General features: G+C 43.0%; 1 protein-coding gene across 4 annotated transcripts in view; it reads right to left on the reverse strand.

Annotated features, from left to right (window-relative positions):
- Nucleotides 1-1,346: 1,346 nt before the first annotated feature.
- SYNJ2 (synaptojanin 2) overlaps nt 1,347-19,031 on the reverse strand; it is a 66,817-nt gene continuing 49,132 nt past the window's right edge. For all 4 annotated transcript variants that reach the window (XM_030498862.1, XM_030498861.1, XM_030498863.1 and 1 more), the window contains 12 exons: nt 18,611-18,769; nt 18,235-18,391; nt 16,049-16,166; nt 13,767-13,985; nt 13,274-13,352; nt 11,851-12,019; nt 11,290-11,442; nt 8,522-8,656; nt 6,955-7,067; nt 5,869-5,977; nt 4,365-4,567; nt 1,347-2,520 (listed from right to left, as the gene is read on the reverse strand). In XM_030498862.1, the coding sequence (XP_030354722.1) occupies nt 1,720-2,520; nt 4,365-4,567; nt 5,869-5,977; nt 6,955-7,067; nt 8,522-8,656; nt 11,290-11,442; nt 11,851-12,019; nt 13,274-13,352; nt 13,767-13,985; nt 16,049-16,166; nt 18,235-18,391; nt 18,611-18,769 (2,415 nt within the window). In that variant the 3' untranslated portion in view covers nt 1,347-1,719. The remainder of the gene's footprint in view (nt 2,521-4,364; nt 4,568-5,868; nt 5,978-6,954; nt 7,068-8,521; nt 8,657-11,289; nt 11,443-11,850; nt 12,020-13,273; nt 13,353-13,766; nt 13,986-16,048; nt 16,167-18,234; nt 18,392-18,610; nt 18,770-19,031) is intronic.

Genomic DNA, 19,031 nt, shown 5'->3' on the forward strand with positions numbered 1-19,031 from the left:
TGGTCTGAACCATTGCACATTATCCTCTTTCAAACCTTTTGTTCTCAAGAACCCGCATAGAACCGATGATGGGAGCTGCCTGTTAGTCTCCGTGTGTCAGAGCTGCCTCCCAGGTGTGCTCCCTTTGCAGATGCACAGAGCCCCTGAGCAACAGCTTTTGTTTTTTACAGTGGTGCCCATGCTGCTTAAATGCAGCCCTGGATGCGGTTGCCCATGTTTGGTTCTGTTCCTTAGTCTTCCCAGCTGATGTCCAGTGATCCCCTGCTGCAGCACAGGTTTAGCACAGCTGCTGGGGGATGGGAACGGGATGCATATGGCAGCTCCTTCCCTGGTACAAAACAGACTGCAGAGCTGATGGTCAGCGGGTGTGCACGGCGAGAGCAGTGGCTCTACACACTTCCACCACTTACCTGCCTACAGGTAGGTTGGTGTTCAAGGTGAGTTTTACTGTGAGTGAGCAAATTAGGCTACAAGAGACTGCTCCCCACTGCAGGAGGGTTCTGCTGTTCCAGTCATGTGCTTGTGGCTTAGTTTCAGGATGTAACAGCCTGTGTTGCACGTGCATAGACTTGGGTTCCAAGAGCAGCTCTTTCCTCATCTGCCCTGTGGAAATAAAAGACTGCCATGGCATTTTCCTACAAAGCACAGGATGGGAACGGGGACACGACTACTGAATTACTAAACTGCCTTTAGCATAAGACATGAATATGCCAATGACTTAAGCCATCAGCTGGTCTCAACTACTCTCCATATTTCCATAGCTAATACATGAGCAGACTACAGTGTTTCTTCAAAAAGGGGCTGTCACTGTCCATGTGCTATTTCATTGTGAAGTATGTATGTTTTTTGGCATTGGCTTGCTGTGAGCAAAAACTATGGTGAGTTTTGGAACTGTGATAGAAAACCAACTGGGGATGCCTTTAATCTCTTTGTAGGCCAGAGCAGTGTTTTGAGTAGCTCCCCAGTCCTTTCAGAACAGCTGAGGCATGTTACTACAGTGCCATTAACAGCACAGCACTTGGGAGGGCTGTTGTAATACCCAGGTTCACATGCCTGGGATGGAGTAAGACCAGGCATTTCTTGCTGAGCACCTCTCCTGGCTCTGCTGTACAGCCTCACACCACACAGCGTGCCTTCTACTGTAACACAGGAGGGAGTTTAACACGGCGAGTCCCCGGGCCTGCCAACCCCGCAGCTAGGTGGGATCTACAAGAAGATACTGCCTAAGCCTTGACTGCACGACAGAAAGTGAGTAGCAGAGCAATGCCAGTGTTACTGTTGTAGCTATACTGGTGTCTACTCCCCTTCTGGATGCTAGATCCAGAATAACTGCAGCAGTCCAGCTATTCCACATAAGGGTGCTTTATTTCAAGTGACGAAAATGGATTAATATATAAATTTCACAGGAAAATGTTTTTCTTAAGGTCTTTTTTCCATACATCATTACATGTTCTTATATAGGATTTGTACCTGAAATGAAATAAAACATCTTAAGATGGATTAATAAAAAGAAATAACTTAGAATAAAGAACTTTTCAAACAAGCTGTAGATAACGTTAGGTTGTATATACCCTATACACGTCCCTCCAGGGGCAGAATCTTTAAACATGAAATGTAGCCTGGACAGATGATCTATTCCCTTAAATAAAAATCTTTGTGCAAAAGATTTATTTTGCATTACGATTACGATTTCTATAGGAACAATAAGGGGACAAAATTTTACAATTCTAAATCAGTGTTTGCCTTCATCAAGCTGTTTTTGTTTTGCTCTAAGACAAGCAGTTTGCTGAACCCTTCTGACAGGCCACTGCTGTCTTCATCGTCACTAAATGTAACCCAGTGACTGAAATCTTTCAAGCTGGGATGTTTTAGATTTTCTGAGGTGTGTGCTGGAGAAGTAGCTGATGCCACCTGCACAGAAAGAGGGCAGGAACAATCCAGGCCCAGGTCCAAAAGATTGCTGTTCTCTGCAAGGGAGCTGGTATCCGAGAGCTGTGCATGCTGGCTGCCTGCTACAGGAGGGTGCTGAAGGTTGGCCTCTGATTCTGGGGTGCTTGGTGCCAACTGCTTAGTTGTGTTGTCTTCTGGGCTGGTAGAGGAGGTAGGAGCTGAGAGAGAGGCCCGCATGGGGCCGGGAGCATCCCGAGTCTGAGGGCAGAGCCCAGGACTGTTGTTGGGGGGGTTGAACATCAGCCCACTAAAAAGTGGGTTGTTGCTGCTCTGGAGAACTTGCAGATGAAGAGCTGCAGGAGCCGACTTCTTTCTTCGTGGTGGCACCTTTGGGGCAAAGGAGGCGTTCTGGGGAGGCAGCGTGATGGCCTCAGCCATGCTGGAGGAGGGCAGCTGCCTTTCACTGCTGCCCCTGCTCTCCTGAGGCTTCCCAGGTTGTGTGGTTCTGGGTTTAGGGACTGGAGTAACCCTGGTTGGAGTAAGAATAGGTCCAGCTTCTAGACGGGGCTCTGGAAAGCCGAAAGGAGACTGTGCTGGCTGTTGGTCAAACTGCTCTTCTGTAGATGTGGCCTGAGGGGAAAAAGGAACAAGAAATTTGAGACTAAAAAGGGTACCTTAAACTACGAGTCACTGCTAGTGCAAGCCTTATTGATGGCATTACTGAGAAAAGCCGACAGTACTGGAAGAAAAAAGAGCAGTACAAAGAGGAGGCTTGACAGCACCGTTTTACACTGCACCTGCCTGGTTCTCTTCTCACTCATCGTGCCTTGGACCTGTGCTCATTTACAAAGTGCTGTCTGAGGACGAGGACACTAGAGCTTGTTCACTCCCTGTAGGAGAAATACATCTCTTTCTGACAGTTTCTCTTCCCTGTCAGGATTTTTCTCCAGGCCCAATAAACACAGCTCTGAAGAGTTATTTATTTGTTACATCTCTCTGCTGACTAATATTATTTAAGCAAGAACGCATAGGGAGGGCGGAATTAGCACACGCCTTGGATTTGTGCTGATAGACAAGGCTGAAGGACAATTAGCTTCAGTTGACACAATAAATGCATTAATAGCTCTGTCATGTCTCAGTGATGCTAGGAACAGAAGCTAAAAGTAAGCTCTCAAACTACAGTCTAGCGTATATTCACCATTTAAAAATATATAAATAACTGGAGCTCAGCTCAGTCCAGGAGGGAAAGGGCTGCTTCAGATTTCTCACAACTCTGTGTGACTGAATGAAAGCATTTTCATTCTTTATTATTCTTTCATGGTATTAAAATATACAGACTTTTCAATGCAGCCAAAATATTTAGTCAATATTTCATAATGGACATATCCCCTGCCACTTCTGTCTATATATTGTTGATGAGTGGCCTCCATTTGCTTGCAAGCTTTCTTAACGATAGAAGTGGATTGGGTAGAGGTTTTCAAGTACATGACTCCCATCGGAACTCACTCGGAGGAAGGAGTGGAAGTCTGAAGGAGAGTCAAACTGAAATGGATAGATCCTGCAGGACAGCTCATGTAACTAACACCAACACGGCAAACCCTCTGAGCGCCTTTCGGGAGCACCTTGGGAATGGTGACCACACAAACAGACCATTCCTTGTCACTGAGTGTTTAAGAAAAGGGCACACAACGCGTGCTCTGGGGTTTGTTTCTTCTGTGAATGTGCAAAGTAGAGATGGCACAAAGTCCATTATAGGGAAGGGATGAATGCCTTTACAATGGAAGGCAAGGCAGGAGTCCCAACAACTTAGAACAGAGCTTCCTAGCAGAGGTTCTGTCAAAGCAAAAATATAAAACATTGTCTTTGTCTTTCTTTTGTACTTAAATTGCTTTCACCCTTAAATAATCATTTTAGCAGCTCTAGAGGTGAAGAACTATTATCTCTATTGTAGAGACCTGGCAGAGACCTCCAGGCTTGCATTTTTAAGAACTCTTCAGTAGAATCCAGAATTCAAAGTGAAAGGCTGAATCCCATTACAAGGTGTGTGAGCAAAGTTAGGTGTCTCTGAACAGGATACAGAACAGCAGACTGATGATGAAGCTGCCTTAAATCATTACAGAGCAGACCACTCCTGATGCGGTCAAAGTAAACACTGTGATAAAGAAGGGATGAGTCTTAAATCCCGGGAAGCTTTAGCCAAACCAGAAGAAAAGTAACAAAATCTAAAAGAATGGACTGAGAAATAGAAAAGCTGAATATGACCAAGTAAGGCACTCACAGCTCTCTTTTCTTTCTGATCTTTCTTACATTTTTCTGCCTTCGTGACTACAATACACAAAATCATTTCAGTGCCTGCTGGCTAAAAACTTCAAATGACAGGACTTCATACATAAAACTGTTTAACAGGCCACCCCTCCTGCCATCGTTCACATTGTGGAATGGAGGCTGGATGCATTTTGCTGCAACTATCTTACATTTTCCACCTTGACTCCAGTCCTTTGCAGTGGTACCGGCTTCTTCGCAGTTGGAACTTTGGGTGGTGGGCGATGGGGCACAAGCACTGGTCCTGCATGCAACCCTTGAAATGATGCTGCCTTTGTCAAGCTGGGAAGAGGCTCAGCTTTGGTGAAGGACTGGTTTTTAGCTGGAGCAGGCTTTGCTGCGTCTTCCTGTAGTCCTGAAAAGCAAAACCAAACAGTATCTTGGCCTGATCAGAATGTAGCTTCAAGGTAATTTCTTTCACAGTCATGTTTCCTAAAAAGTGCATGCCTAAAGAGCCAGGAAGGCAGGTTTTAGAAATAAACCCAGACCTCTGCAATCCTGTAACATCTGTAAGAGGCAGTTAGGGAAATACTCCCCTGCCCGAAATAATTTCATGCCAAACCAGCAGTGCTGTGCCACCATTTAGCCAAGTGGAAAAAACACTGGCTGGGAGTCAGGAGTACTGGACTCAAGTCCTGAGCCTCCTTTTGCCTTGGTTTCTTTATCTGGAAAATCAAGGTAATGCTGCTAAGCACATCTTGTACTTTGGGAAGAACTGTAAATACCAACTGGTGGTACAGCACAAGGGACTGAAAATGATGCTGAGAGGACAAGCTTCCTGAGTGAAATGCTTAATGTGAATTTCAGAATCAATGGAGAGTAAATGTGATTTCAAAGCCAAATGAGCAGCACTCTCTGAGGAACAAACATCAAGATGCCTTTATGATATTTCTAATTAAACTGGATTAGCCCAGATTGCATTTGCTCCATTTACACATGAAAAGGGACATTTTCTTTCTAAACTGAGAGCCTTGCAACCTCAGGTAGCTATCTCAGAGTCATGCTGCATTCCTTCTCATTCATACAGCATCAGCAGAAAGACAACTTGCAGCCCTGGAGGGTATATTCAACACCACCTAAGTTTCAATACCTAAGCTAGTTTCCTGCTCTAACCTGCCCTTGCAAGAAGCTCCTCTCCAGGGATTAGACAGTCTAAACAGAGAGTGGTTTTTTAGCTCAGCTATTCAAGCTAAAGTAGTGCAAGATCCTGTTTAGGTTACAGCTATACTTGCTGCCCAAATATGAACAGAATCCAGGTTATTTCTCCCACCGCTGTATTTGCTTTTCAGTTCTGCCTGGAATAGTGAGCATTCACCAAATAGAACAGCAAATACCCTTCATGCGACCCTCAGCTAACACAGGTACCATCAGTTTAGTAAGATGCCATCTTTATCTTTTAATTTTCAGACTAAATCTGGACATAAATAACCCAAGGTGCTCTTAGTAACAGGTTCTAAAATGAAATATACAACTTGAGTCATCTTGGAAATGAAGGTTAGTGTTATCAAAACTGCCAGAGAATAGCAAGTACAACCTTGCAAGAATATGTATGTCAGTGTTCAGGTGAGTTTCTGAATAGAAATATGTGCTTCTGGGCTATGATGGAATGGGTGAATACACCTGCAGTTTTCTTTAAATAAAGATTTCTGTGCTCACCTCCTTTAGCTTCCATAAGACATCTAATAGCTTCTTCTGCTTCCTCAGCTGTGGTGGTTTTGATCTGCTTGACGTTGTAAGGTTTACTTATTCCAGTCCGGACTTTAGGCTTAAAAAAAAATACGAGAATGAGTGATCTTGAGAGAGCTGATTTTTCTGTGTGCCTGTAATCCTGCAGCTAAGCTCACGTACCTGCAAAACACTGGTTTTGCCAGTGGATAGTCAACAATCTATAAATAATACAGCAATGGGGGGAGGTCTTTTGGAAGATACTACATCTTTGTTACCACTAACAGACAGACCAATGGTTTACTGTCACAGCTAGTCCCCTAGCCATCAATACACTGGGGTTCTCATCCAACGAGACAGGAGTGGGGAGGTGTTTCCACATTCTGGTCTCGGTCTCCTCAGAGGGCTAGCAGCCTTGCTGGCAATGGTCAGGAGTTGTATTCTGGGCACTAGCATGGCCCATCAAAAGAGAGGTGAGAAAAGAATCAAAGCATATTATCATGGTGTTGAAAATTCAAGTTAGCATCTGGCAAAACACAGCACGTGGAATAAACCAACAGTGCCCCCAACAGTCTTGCACCACTCCATCTCCTCCTTTGGCCTCTCTAATTCCTAGCAAATTAGTAACACTTATCTGGTTTCTAGCAGGTCCTACAATCTACTATTACACTACAAAGAAGTTTGTCTTGGCATTTCCAGCTCAGGCATGTGATGGACTGCCTTCCTTGTATGGCAGGTGTGGCATGGAATCACAGAATGGTTTGGGTTGGAAGGGACCTTAAAGATCATTCAGTTCCAACCCTCCTGCCATGGGCAGGGACACCTTACTCTAGACCAGGTTGCTCAAAGCCCCATCCAACCTGGCCTTGAACACTGCCAGACATGGAGCCATCCACAACCTTTCTAGGCAACCTGTGCCAGGGTCTCACCAGCTTCATAGGGAGGAATTTTTTCCTAATATCTAATCTAAATGTACTCGCTTTCAGCCATGTACGTGGTGCTCAGAGTCTACAGTGTCTGCATGGATGGGGGCGATCAGGACAACACCGAGTGGCCACGCTGGGTGGCAGGACTCACTGGCTGCTGAGGGGCTCCAGGTAGCAGCTTTGCCATTGCCAGGATGGAGCAGGAAGAGTGGCTTTCTGGAGAGAGGGAACCATCCGAGGGGGGCTTTTTGCTTGGTGTTCCTGCTGAAAGAGGAATTAAAATGGCTTTTCACATTCAAGAGCTGGTCCAACATTTTATCTGCAATGGTGCAAAAGCAATGTGCTTTGAAATTGTTTGTGATAAGTAAAAAAGATGCTGTCACCCTCCCTGCTCCTCCAGGGACAGATATTAGGTAAGATGTTCCCATAGGATCCTGGGGACTTTGAGTCCCTCTGTGTGAGTGCCAAGAGCCAGATACTTTAATCTAGGAGGAGTGATGGGCTGAATTGTTACCGATCTAATCTAAGATGAAAAAAAGTATCAACACAGAATGAAATGCTGAAATCTTGAACTGCTTCAGGAAGCAATGTCCTAGTTACTCTTGCTTTCATTTAATTAATTTAATAACCTCAGCTGAGCATTAACATAGAATCACAGAACACCGTGTTGGAAGGGAGCTCAAGGATCATCTGGCCCAACCATTCTAGGCAAAGCATGACCTAGACTAGATGTCCCAGCACCCTGTCCAGCCGAATCTTAAAAGTGTCCAGTGCTGGGGAATCCACCACTTCTCTGGGGAGAGTATTCCAACGGCTGATTGTTCTCATTGTGAACAATTTTCCTCTTGTGTCCAGTTGGAATCTCCCCAGGAGTTCCAGGCACAGAAATACAGATACCAGAGTTGTCACTTCTGTGCAACAAGACTTTTAGAAATGAATGTGAATAACCCCAAAGAACTCATCTTTCAGCAGCGAGTCTGACAGAACCTTTAATTTAATACTGGAAAATACACACAGAAGAGAAACTTTAGGGCTGTGATGTATAGTTTGTGTCCTACAGAAGGTGAAGATGATTATGCTGATCTAGCAATCAGCATTCATCCAGAGGTAGCCATAAAAACAGGAGCAGCATAGCACTGATGGCATCTCAGGTGGGTAAAGCTTAGATGAAGAGCATCACTTCCCCTTTGTGCCTCACTGAAAATCATAATCCATGTTGCATTTCTCTTTCATAAAAGCAAGAACTGCTTGCAAAACAGGAAAGGACAAAAACTGTCCAGAACACATGTTTTGCCAAAGCTTTTTAACTTTGATTAAAGGAAGTAATTCCTTTGATTAAAGGAAGATTACAATTAAGTCAGAAACAAAGAAACTGTAAGAAAACATTCAGTGGCTTTGAAAGTTAGCAGGCATAAATAATGATATTTATTTTTATTACCATGAAGTGGCTGGTCAACTCGCTAACCTGAGTTCGTGTGGAACATATGGGCCATTCCATCCTCACTAAAGGCATTTGTCTGTGGAGAATATCATCCTAAAGACAAACTTCTCCCACTGGTAACTGCAGCCACAGTCAGGCTGAAACAGACTGGGAAGCGAGTGCAAGTACCTCAACAGCCTGACATTTCAGAACAAGGTATTACTTTCTTTGTCACCCAGAGCCAGCAGCAAAGCTGTTCAGCTGGTGCCAACATAAGGTTAAAGAAAGTTAAACTCACCAGGGGGGGGAGGCCTCTGTGGTGGCTGAAGTGGCCGAGGCCTGGCAGGAATGGACAGAGACCTGCTTGGAGGCTGGCGACGGCATTCCTCACCCGCCTCCAGCTCCCGCTTCAAATCGGCCGGGTCTGAATCATCTAGGGAAATTTTAGGAAGAATCTGTATCAGATAGCTGCTCGTGAGATGCACCAAATCCGGATGGTCAGGAGAGAGGGAATTATGAATGGCAAGCCTCAACCAGCTATCTCAGCAACACGCCGTGGCTCCTTTCATATTGTTTTGCTCTCCTTGTCTTCCTGCTCCCACTCCAAGAAACATGTACCCTTTTGTCAAACACTTCTCTCTCTTTCTCTCCTTTCCAGCATTTATTAACTGTTTGTGCCAACACAAAGACTGCCTGCATCCGATTTCAGTGTTACTAGTCACCTTGTTAGGTTCTGAGCTTTTCACAGCCAGAATTGGTGGCAACCTGTTCTCATCCAAACTTTGTCATGGCAGCCATGAGGAGGCTAGTTAATCACAGCCAATCCCCTGCTCTTCTTTCCTGAACACAGGAATTCCCCTCTGAGGATTAGACAACTTTCCTTGCTCAGGAGAACTACTTTATGCCAGTGAAAAATCTGAACGGCTCACATAGCATGTCTCTGTTTTGCAGAGTGTACCTGCCTCAATCTGGTAGGCCCTGGCTGCACCTTACATGACTAGGTAATTTCACAGTCTTTCTTCCTGTCTGAGCCTCTCCGACAGCTCAAGAGGCGAGAAGTAGGGATTGCTTTCGTCTCCCCCTCTGCTATATTGATTGAGGGCTTTCAATTCAGTTCTCTTAACCTGCCACAGCTCTGTTCTTTAGGACTCCAAAATTCACTGGGTTTAGTTTCATCCCTGTGGTTTGGAGAGGATGGGGAAGGAGCTGTGCAGCAGCAGTCTCTCACACTTGAGGTGTTTTTACACAAGTTCTTGTTTTTCAGAAGGCTGTGCTCTACAGGGAATAATGAGCTACCTCAAAGTTCCCTGCTCCCAACTCAGCAGCGGATGGCAGCCACAGAGACAGAGCCTATGATCTGCCCAACCCGCCCTCCTCCTTCTCTTTGCATTTTCTATACTTCTAAGCTGCAAATACACATTCATTGGTAGGATCCAAGAAGTCATGCAGGCACCTAAAAGCACAGTTTGAAATTCTGGCAGTATCACTGAACACAGGACAAAAACCAGCCATCACCACTCTATCCCTTCCCTTAAAAGGCTGCTGGTTTGAGGCAAGGGATCCCAGTGACATCAGTTTTGTGAGGCTGTGCCCTTCTCTGACCTCAGAAGCATACACACACCCTGTTCTGCCCATCATTGGTTTCCATCTGTGTCTAACACCAGCTATACAATCATCATACCTTCAATCGGGAGTTACTCAGCCAGAATTGGAAGCTCATGGACACATCTGAAATTGCAGAGACTTTCAAGATGGATTGAATATATAATATTTTGAGCTGTGTGAGATCATGACCCCACCTTGACCTCCTTCAAACTATACTTTATAATCTCCATTTACTTTGTGATATTTTTTGTGGAAGAGACGTAGTGTGGGTGAAAAGAATCACTGCAATTCTCTGTAGCTTAATGAACCATCACACAGTAGGCCAGAGGTGTTTGGAGGGCAAGTCATCCTATAATACAAAGTGATTGGCTTCACAGTCTTTAATAATGGCAGATTACTTCCCAGCTCAGGGCTAGGTTTCTGGGTCTGGCCACACTCCACTCAGCATGACTCAAAGCAGGCAAGAAAGCTGTATATCACTCTGATTGTCTGGAAAATGTGTCTGTGTAAACTTAGGAATTTCATTTAATCTTTTTGAACTCTACTTCTGACTCAACCGGTGAAGGTATTAAAGTTCTCACTTGTATGTCAGAAGACAAAGCACTTCTGAGAGAGCACAGAATGACAGCTATTGAATCACTTGCTGTCACAAAGAAGTGTTCAGTGCATGACCCAGCCTGTCAATGCTTGGTCACCAAAGCATGCCCTGACCACATCCCAGTGTAAGACCTCCACTGGCTTGGCTAGTTCTTGCTGCAGCTTTTATCAGTATTCTCTTCACAGCTTTATCTTCTCTTTACCGAGTCAGTTCACATTAACATACAAACAAGCCAGGTGACCAGGAAAAAAGGGAACAAATTTATGAAGCACTAAAAAAACGAATATACCTGTTGTGTGAACCTCAAATTCTTCAAAAATAAATAAAATGGGAACGAAGGAGAAACTTTAGGCTTCCTTGAAGCACGTTGTTTGAACACAACCACCCCCTGTACTGCCCAGCTTACACCTGACTGCACTGCCACAGCTATTGCTCAAAGGACAGAGCCAAGCCCATCACTGAATCAACAGGATTCCCTGGTTTGATTTTGCTCTGTCCCTCATTAATAAGAAAATAACAGACATTTTTTCGTGGTATGCTCTGGTGCCAAACAACGTGAAATGGATAGAAAGACTTAATTTCTCCTGACTATAAAAGGAAACCAACATTTCTCAGCATTCTTGCCTTGCCCTGGCTACAGAGAAGGAGGATGTAAGCTTTATTATTTGTGTTGCTGTTATGCCTGAGGACCTCAGTTACTGTCACTAACTCAAAGGGGAGGTTGAGCATGAACTTGTACCAAAAAGATGATCCCTGTGTTTGGAGGACCTACAATAAAAATCAAAATGAACAGGGAAATACAGACAAAAGGAGAATAAACAAAAAACCTTCAGGTCTCCCTTTAAGGTCAGTAGATACTTTACCTTTATACAGCTGTGGGTCGTGTCCAGATTTGTTTGAAAGAGACGTGCATGCAAATTGTCCAGAGCTTTCAGGCACATCTTCTGTTGTGTCCTCTACTAGGTGGTGACACAAAGCATCATCTAAATAATCATCTTCATCCTCCACTATATCACCTGAATTAAAATATTAAGTAAGAAAGAATTAGTGAGGAAATGCATTCTTTGTCTCTCTCTACTATTAGTCAATGCATTTAACATACAGGTTGGGCAAGCTTCTTGTGTAACCCATAAGAAGCTTGTGTTTCATTACAGTTTATTTCTATACAGACAACTGTACCATACATTGGATTTGCTATCATACATTAGAACACTAAATTGATAGGACGATCTAAGCAACAGTTCTCTTGTGCAGGCACAAAGCCAGGTCATGGCCTCAGTTACAATCCTCTTTTTAAGAAATGTGGTTTCATTACAGCTTAAGATACCACTGACACTCTGGTATCACTGACACGGTACTTTCTCCGTGCAACCAAAGCTAGCAAACCAATTTCCCACAATTTAGCTTAGAATCCTACTGCTCACCTTCCGAGTCATAGTCCAAACTTGAGAAGTCAAAATTTTCTTCCAGAAGAAAGGAGTTTGCCGTGGGAGACATGGGGACAATGCTGTCCCGTTTTCGAGCAATTTCCTCCTGAAGGCCCTGTAGCCAGTCCTTAGTCTTGGGCCGGATCTTCACTGTTCTGCCTCTAACCTAACGCAAAGAAAGAACTGTTTCTCCTTTGCCAAGCAACTTCACAAAATGAGAACACCTGAAGAGAATAAGCAAGTGCTGCCAGTCTGTTGTACAACTGCTTCAGAAACTGATGCAACTAGCTTCATTTCGGAAGCTAAATGAAAAGGAAGCACTCTTCCTATCCCCCGACCAAATTTTCAGACTGTAACAACATTCTTGAACGAAAATTAGCTTCACAGCTCAAAAGCACTGCTGCTACATTTGGGAAATACTTGAGAAATTGATGAAATGCTCAATATCGTCGAAACAATATTGTGATAGTAATAATGGTGTGGGAGGGTTCCATTTTTGAGTCAGTAGCTTTAAAACACACAGGAATTTGCCACCTGCTGCCATCTGTAAGGAGACTCTCTGCTCAGAAAACCCCAGATATGATGGTTGATTGTATATGGAAAGTATATTATAAAACAGAATAAGACCACAACTGCTTGTATGTGTTGCTCCATGACAATTTGGGGTGAGATGTATCCAAGCCAGCAGTTTTGAAACAAAATTAGTATGGAAAGTTCCTGACTCAGGTTCCCAGCACCTTCAGATGCTGCACACATACAACTGCGTTTTGGCTTGTGCTATAAATTACATCAGTGAAATGAGCCAAATTAAAAAATATAGCTCCAAATATGAAAGGAGAATGAGAGTTAAATCCATTCCTTGAGTGTTAAGTTTACAGTGCAGCCCCACAAACAGTTTTATCAGCATAAATGAGGGGGTTGATGAATTGCAGAGCATGTGTATGGGAAGGAAGAGCAGGCGATGGGAAGGTAAATGCCTACTGCTAATGCTGAGTTTGCCATGGAAGCCAATGAATCACGTTGTTCCAGCTTGGTAGAAGGAGTTTATTTGATACACTTAAGAGTCATAAAAAGTCTCCAAACCACAATCGTGAGGATGCTTTGGCAATAGCATGAAGTCACATATTACCTCAGGAGAACTGCTTCAAGTGCCAGAACAATGGCCAAGTCCATATATTCTGCACTGGTATCAAAGGCCAGATCCTAAGCACCTCTTAGGAGCTCCAAGAAAAGTCACCTCCTGCCCTCCGAAACTGAAATACTGCATTAAAAGCCTCAGCAGCTGAGAAAGCTAGGGACTTTGTGAGCACTAAGTTTATTTGAAATAATGCTACTTGATATAGAGAGAAACTCAACTATCTCATTCTCAGCAACCACTTTTGAGAAATTACAAACTGTTACAAGTTTGAAAGAGTCTTACTTTGACACCGTCTATATCCATAACACGAAGAGCCGACTTGCTGTCTGCAAATGTCACCAGCATTTGACCTCCACTGATCCTAGTAAAAAAGGTAGACGAGAAAAAATAGTGCATTTAACTTCACCATTGAATAAAAAGCCTTAAAGGCAAGCATGATAGCTTTGTATAGCTATATATTTGGTTTTAGTTGTGTTCAGCTGCATCTAAAGGTGATGATTCACATCAAAGCCTCTGCTTTATGGTGCCATACTGAATAAAGTTCTCCTCCACTCAGCTAAGAGAGTGGAGGAGTGGAGGAGTTTCTTTAACAGGTTGATGAGAGGTAAAAGGTATTCAAAACACTTGTATTCAATTTCTAATGAGGAATTCAACACGCAGGAAAGGAATTCAGCACACTGCTTTCTAATACGAAGTTAATTCTGTCAGGACAAAAAGGGAATTTCTAGTCTATGTCTTTGAATAGCTGACATGCCATTTCAGATCCCAAACTTACCTGACCAGAACAATAGTGCCATAATTCTCAAACATTTGCATAAGCTCTGTACGCAAGTCCTCAGGAAATTCATTCTTCTCTTCAGGTGTTGGTGATAGCAGATTTACCACTACTGTGGCATCCAGTGGTCCCTGGAAAGATGACACTTCCTGGAAAACACTCTCACGGGCAGCTTGATTAACTTCCTGAACTTCCACTTCTACAATAGCTAACACTGGCCTACATGAAACAAAGGAGAAATGCTTATTTAAAATTAAGATCAACATCACCCAACAGGAAATGCTTATATAAAATGAAAATCAATGTTAAGCAGTAGGACAGGTAAGCTCTTAGTTGGGTGAAGGACAAGCAGTGTATTGCTTAAACTCTATACAACTATGACCATTAACTCCACGATGTTACATCTCATTGCAAATATTTAATTAAGCCTGCTATGCCTTAGAAGGAAACGATCATTATGTATGACCTACACAGAAAGAGAAGTGGAACAAATTACTTAAGGTCTTACTGCAAAAAAGTGCTGTGGTTGGCAATACAACCCAGACGTTCAGAGTCTGGTGGATTGTTTCATTTTTCCTGCAGCGGAAGATCATGCCTTGAGCACTGTTAAGTATATTTACCAGCCCTGAATTAGCTGAATGTAACAGTAAGGAATGTAAAGGAATTTGAATAACAATTGTGTGTAGCAGTTCTGGCAAACCTGCAGTCTAAAAATACCAGGATATTTCACTCATTACCAAAGAGCTGTGTTCCGAAACATCTGCAGATCAGGAAGGCAGTATATTATTTTCTCTTAGACAAGGCTACATAAAGATGAGTTCTTCCAAAAACATAAGGACAAGGTACTCTAAGTGTATAGTTTGGTTATGTAGCAAACATATGTCAATCCATCACATTATAAGCAGCCAACGCTGCAAACTTGCTTCTTCAGCCATTTCTTACAAATCACCTCTCTGTGTGTTAGACCTAAATAAAACTGAGTAAGCTGTCTCAAAGAGCAAAGCTTGTCTCATCTCAGTGGGTGCAATCCACATTCTCAGACTTCCACCTGCACATACAGAGAGAGCAGTAAGTGGAATGGCTGCTCTTCAAACTATGCCAAAATTGCTGCCTCCTACTTGCCATAGAGTAGGAATACGCATTACCAGAACATGTGAAAGCAACAACAGCAGAGCTCAAAAGGAAGAGTGAAAAAAAGGAGGTGGGGGGGCAGAAGGTATAGAAATAGTTAAGTATTTCTACAAGCACTGTGAATCATAATGCATTTCCATATGTCACAAGCCCTTTTTCCAGCACAAACCTTGGGAAAACAAACCTGCTGACTGTAATTAAAAAGCAGTTTCTGCAGTCAAGTTTGCTGAAATAGAAAACCAATGTACAACAGTCATGTTTCACAGATTGCATCCTCGGGGTCCTTTATAATGAGTGCAGCAGTTCCACTGTGCTTTGTGGAAGACAGCAATGTCAAAGCCTTGACACAGAGAAATTGATTGCAAGAGGCACGTTCTTCCATTGCTGGAGGAATAGAGAACAGTTCTTGCATGCAGCAGCACTGTGAGAAGCACAGAGCCAGTTACTGCGGGTCACTGAGCGCTGCTATGAGGAAAACTGTTGTAGCACTTCCATAGGGCATGCAAGGGGTGAGACAAAGATTATTCCAAATGTAAGGGAGCTTTCAGGGTGTATTTATTATAGAATTTGTTTGAGGGAAGTGAAGCAGTGAACAAGTTTAACAAAGAAAGGTCATTCATATCCCTAAAGAGAAGTCAATGATATGGACCAACCAGAGGCACTGGTCTTTATTTTTCCCTCCTTTTCCCATCTCCATTTCTAAGGGAAGCCCAGAAGCACAACACTTCACTACTCTGATATGGCCACACCTAGCCCTGTGCGCATGGCTTACACCTCTTCAGGCCACAATGTCCCACCTCCTCCTCTCCCATGGCAAGCTGAGTGGAAGCCCAGCAGAGCAGCTTGTTTTGCTATCGGAGCTTTCAAAAACCAAGCAACAGAAAGCCCTCAGCTTTCTATACCTTTTGCTACAACTTATCCAACCCTTGCCAACATCACAGTGCAGCAGAAATCAATACAAGACCATAGATACTTGCCCCCTGGTATAAGACCTACCATGAGGGAAAAAAAACCCTCCAAATGGATACTGAACACACAATAAGAGTGTAATTCCTGTTACAGTCAGACTCGGTCCCTCACTGTGAAGGTGTAATTCAGTATGACACATTCTACCTTGTGTCCTTTCTTTCATTATTTGCTTAGGACTTTACCTGTGGTCAGATGCTTGCAGCTCTGCTCTCCCATAGTACATCAAGGCTCCGGGCGTCCAGGTGTGCCTGACTTTAGTTTCAGCATTCAGATCACTGTCTAGAAGATTGATCTCTCCAGCTATGCAGCACAAAACATGATTTAAAACTCACTCAAAGCTAGCTGTACTAACAGTTAAGAGCAGTTCTATTAGGATGCACTTTACAGGCCCTCGTAGTAGGAGGTGGGGTATTTTTGTTCTTGTATCCTAAAATATTTACCAGTTAGGGACTAGGGAAAAAAAATACAGAAAGGACAGGGAGTGCAACAGAGATAGCTGATCACTAGAATAAGACACTTGTAAAATGGTTAACCTGAAGGTCACCCAATCGATTGCCTGTACAATCTGGGTTGACATAGTCATACTAGGATTTTGCCTCCTGCCCTATGCATAGAAACAGACACTGTACCTGCAAAACACATTGCAAATCTGAATAATACACAGCGATTAGAGAAATAATACACAAGAGAGAGGAGAAAACAAACCCATGTAAATCCAACCTCTGAATACTTCTTTTGCAATGCATGAAGATGACAAAGTGCTCCAGACATTATGCTAGAGCATTATATTGCTGTGAATAACAGGAAGGTTCTTGGTCACTGTTTAGGCTAATGGACAACTCCATCTTTTTTCTCTGTAGCTGAAAATGAGTTAATATGGAATATCATGTTTATGCCTAATCACTCTTACTGGGGCTACACTTTCTTCTCAGAAGGCAAATAATCCTCTAGCCTATAACAGCAAAGAGAAGCAAGGCAAAAGAACTGGAGCCAAGAGGCAGAAAAGCCTTGCCACCAGCAGTAAAGGAGAGGAACTAACTAGAAAAGCTTTGAAGGGCTGGGAAGGTGGGCGAACAGACAAGGGGTCACATATATACCCATGTGCACTAACTGTGGGAGGCCTACAAGCCTAAACACAAGAACCTGCCTTGACTAGATAGGTCCTGCATTCTGTGTGCACTTCATCAACTAAAGTCCTGCCAGGGGCAAGCCTTGCTACACAAAATAAGGAATACGCTGAAGGGTTTTCTTTCTCCTAAACAGAAAACAGCCAGCACAAGAGGGTTTTTTTAACTCCCTTATTGTAAGTCATACAGTTGTTCTTTCCCAGATTACATCTCCTTCAATGGTTTAAGCTCCTCATTTTAAGTTATTTTTCATTCCTTAAATGAGAGTGTATTTTTCTGTATCACACTGACAAACTCTCTGATTGCCCTAGATTTGCTTTGTACCTTTTACCCTCAGTGTACTCGTGGTATGACCTGGATTCCAAGCAGTAGTTCCCAGGCATGTGAAAAAGCAAATCTGCAGGCACAAACCAAACTACTTCCCCAGCAATTACACTTTTAATATGATTTTGTTCAGATTTTATAAACATCAGGCGATGTACCTGCAGACTGAAAGAATGGTTATGAAAACTGTCCCTGCATACACAAAGAAATACTTTTTATTTTGCTAGTGTAACTTATGAAAACAAGTGAAAACAGCCCTTCTGTTGTCCTGGCCACTCATGATCAGAAAGTACTTTACAAGCACTAATTAATGAAATCTCCCCCAATTCCAGAAGCTAGCAGAAATATTCCTCAGAATTACCAAGGCAGAAGAAACTACAGAAAAGTGCTTATACATCTGCTGAGGATAACAGTGGTAACAATCTAGCCATTATAACATGGGAACTTTACGTGGACTAATGATTTTGTTGAAAAACAACAGAATAATTTCTAGATTGCTAGAGCTGGATTGTTTTCAGCTCCTGAGTAAACTCACAGCACCTTTTCAATCTGCAGCATGAACCCTTTGTTCACATGAAGAAATGGCTCTTTCTATTCCTGCAAGTTATTCCAGTGAAGCTGAAAGAACATCTGCTAGAGTAAAGCTACTGCAATTTCACAAAGCCTACGGGACCCATCTAAAGACAGCTGACAGCCCAGAACTCACTAACTCCCTTCCTCACCATTCACTAGATTAAATTCCCTTATGTCCAGAACTCACTAACTCCCTTCCTCACCATTCACTAGATTAAATTCCCTTATGTCCAGAACTCACTAACTCCCTTCCTCACCATTCACTAGATTAAATTCCCTTATGTGGATTCTGGATGAAATCTAAAACAACTTTCAGATAAAGGAGGAGGAAAGATCTTACGCACCTGTTTTTTCAAAGGGCAGTTTCTTTCTCCACCAAAGCACTCTGTCAGTCCAAGCTGGGGTTCTGCACTTCTCACTTGTATCATAAGCCTCTGAGCCAACGTCGTATTTATATGTTGGTCCAAAATTAATAGTCCCTTCATGGAAGTCTTTAAAAATCTATGAAAACAAATACCATCTCTTTGATCAAATCAGATGAGGTAGGTGCCATTGTGATGTATCTACCTCCTTGCAAACAAACAACATTCTGATTTTTAAGCAAATTACTGCATTCATGTATTACAAACAAGGGTCTGAAAATGCAACTTTTTTACTCTCTCAAGGAACTAGACCAAACCTAAATGCAGGTATTCAAGAAAATGAGACACACTGCCTTACTTTTCCACTGGATTTTTGCTGTCGTAGTTGATCAAACTCCAAAAGTGTCTTCCAATCTTGGCGTTTGAGAAAATAAAACACTTCCTCATATGTTAGATCAATGCGATAGTTAAAATCACCACACCAGAAGACATAGTCATGTGAGAACACGCTCTGCCCCTAGTTGGAGGTACAGAATACTGTTAATGCTAAATCACATTAATGAAAACACATTTTAAATGCATTGAAATGTAGAACTCAGTCTCTCTGAATTACGAAATACCGGACCTACTTGTCACATTCGATTTGTTAAAATCCATCTTGTGCTAAAATTGAACGGTTCCTTCACTGTCTTTTGCATCCTGCTGAGCTGAATTTTGTGAACAAGAGTGTCAGGCTCTGACGCCTGTTTCCTGAAGGTATGCCTAAGCCAGGACACCTG

Source organism: Strigops habroptila, chromosome 10 (assembly GCF_004027225.2).
Source record: "Strigops habroptila isolate Jane chromosome 10, bStrHab1.2.pri, whole genome shotgun sequence".
Taxonomy (NCBI): domain Eukaryota; kingdom Metazoa; phylum Chordata; class Aves; order Psittaciformes; family Psittacidae; genus Strigops; species Strigops habroptila.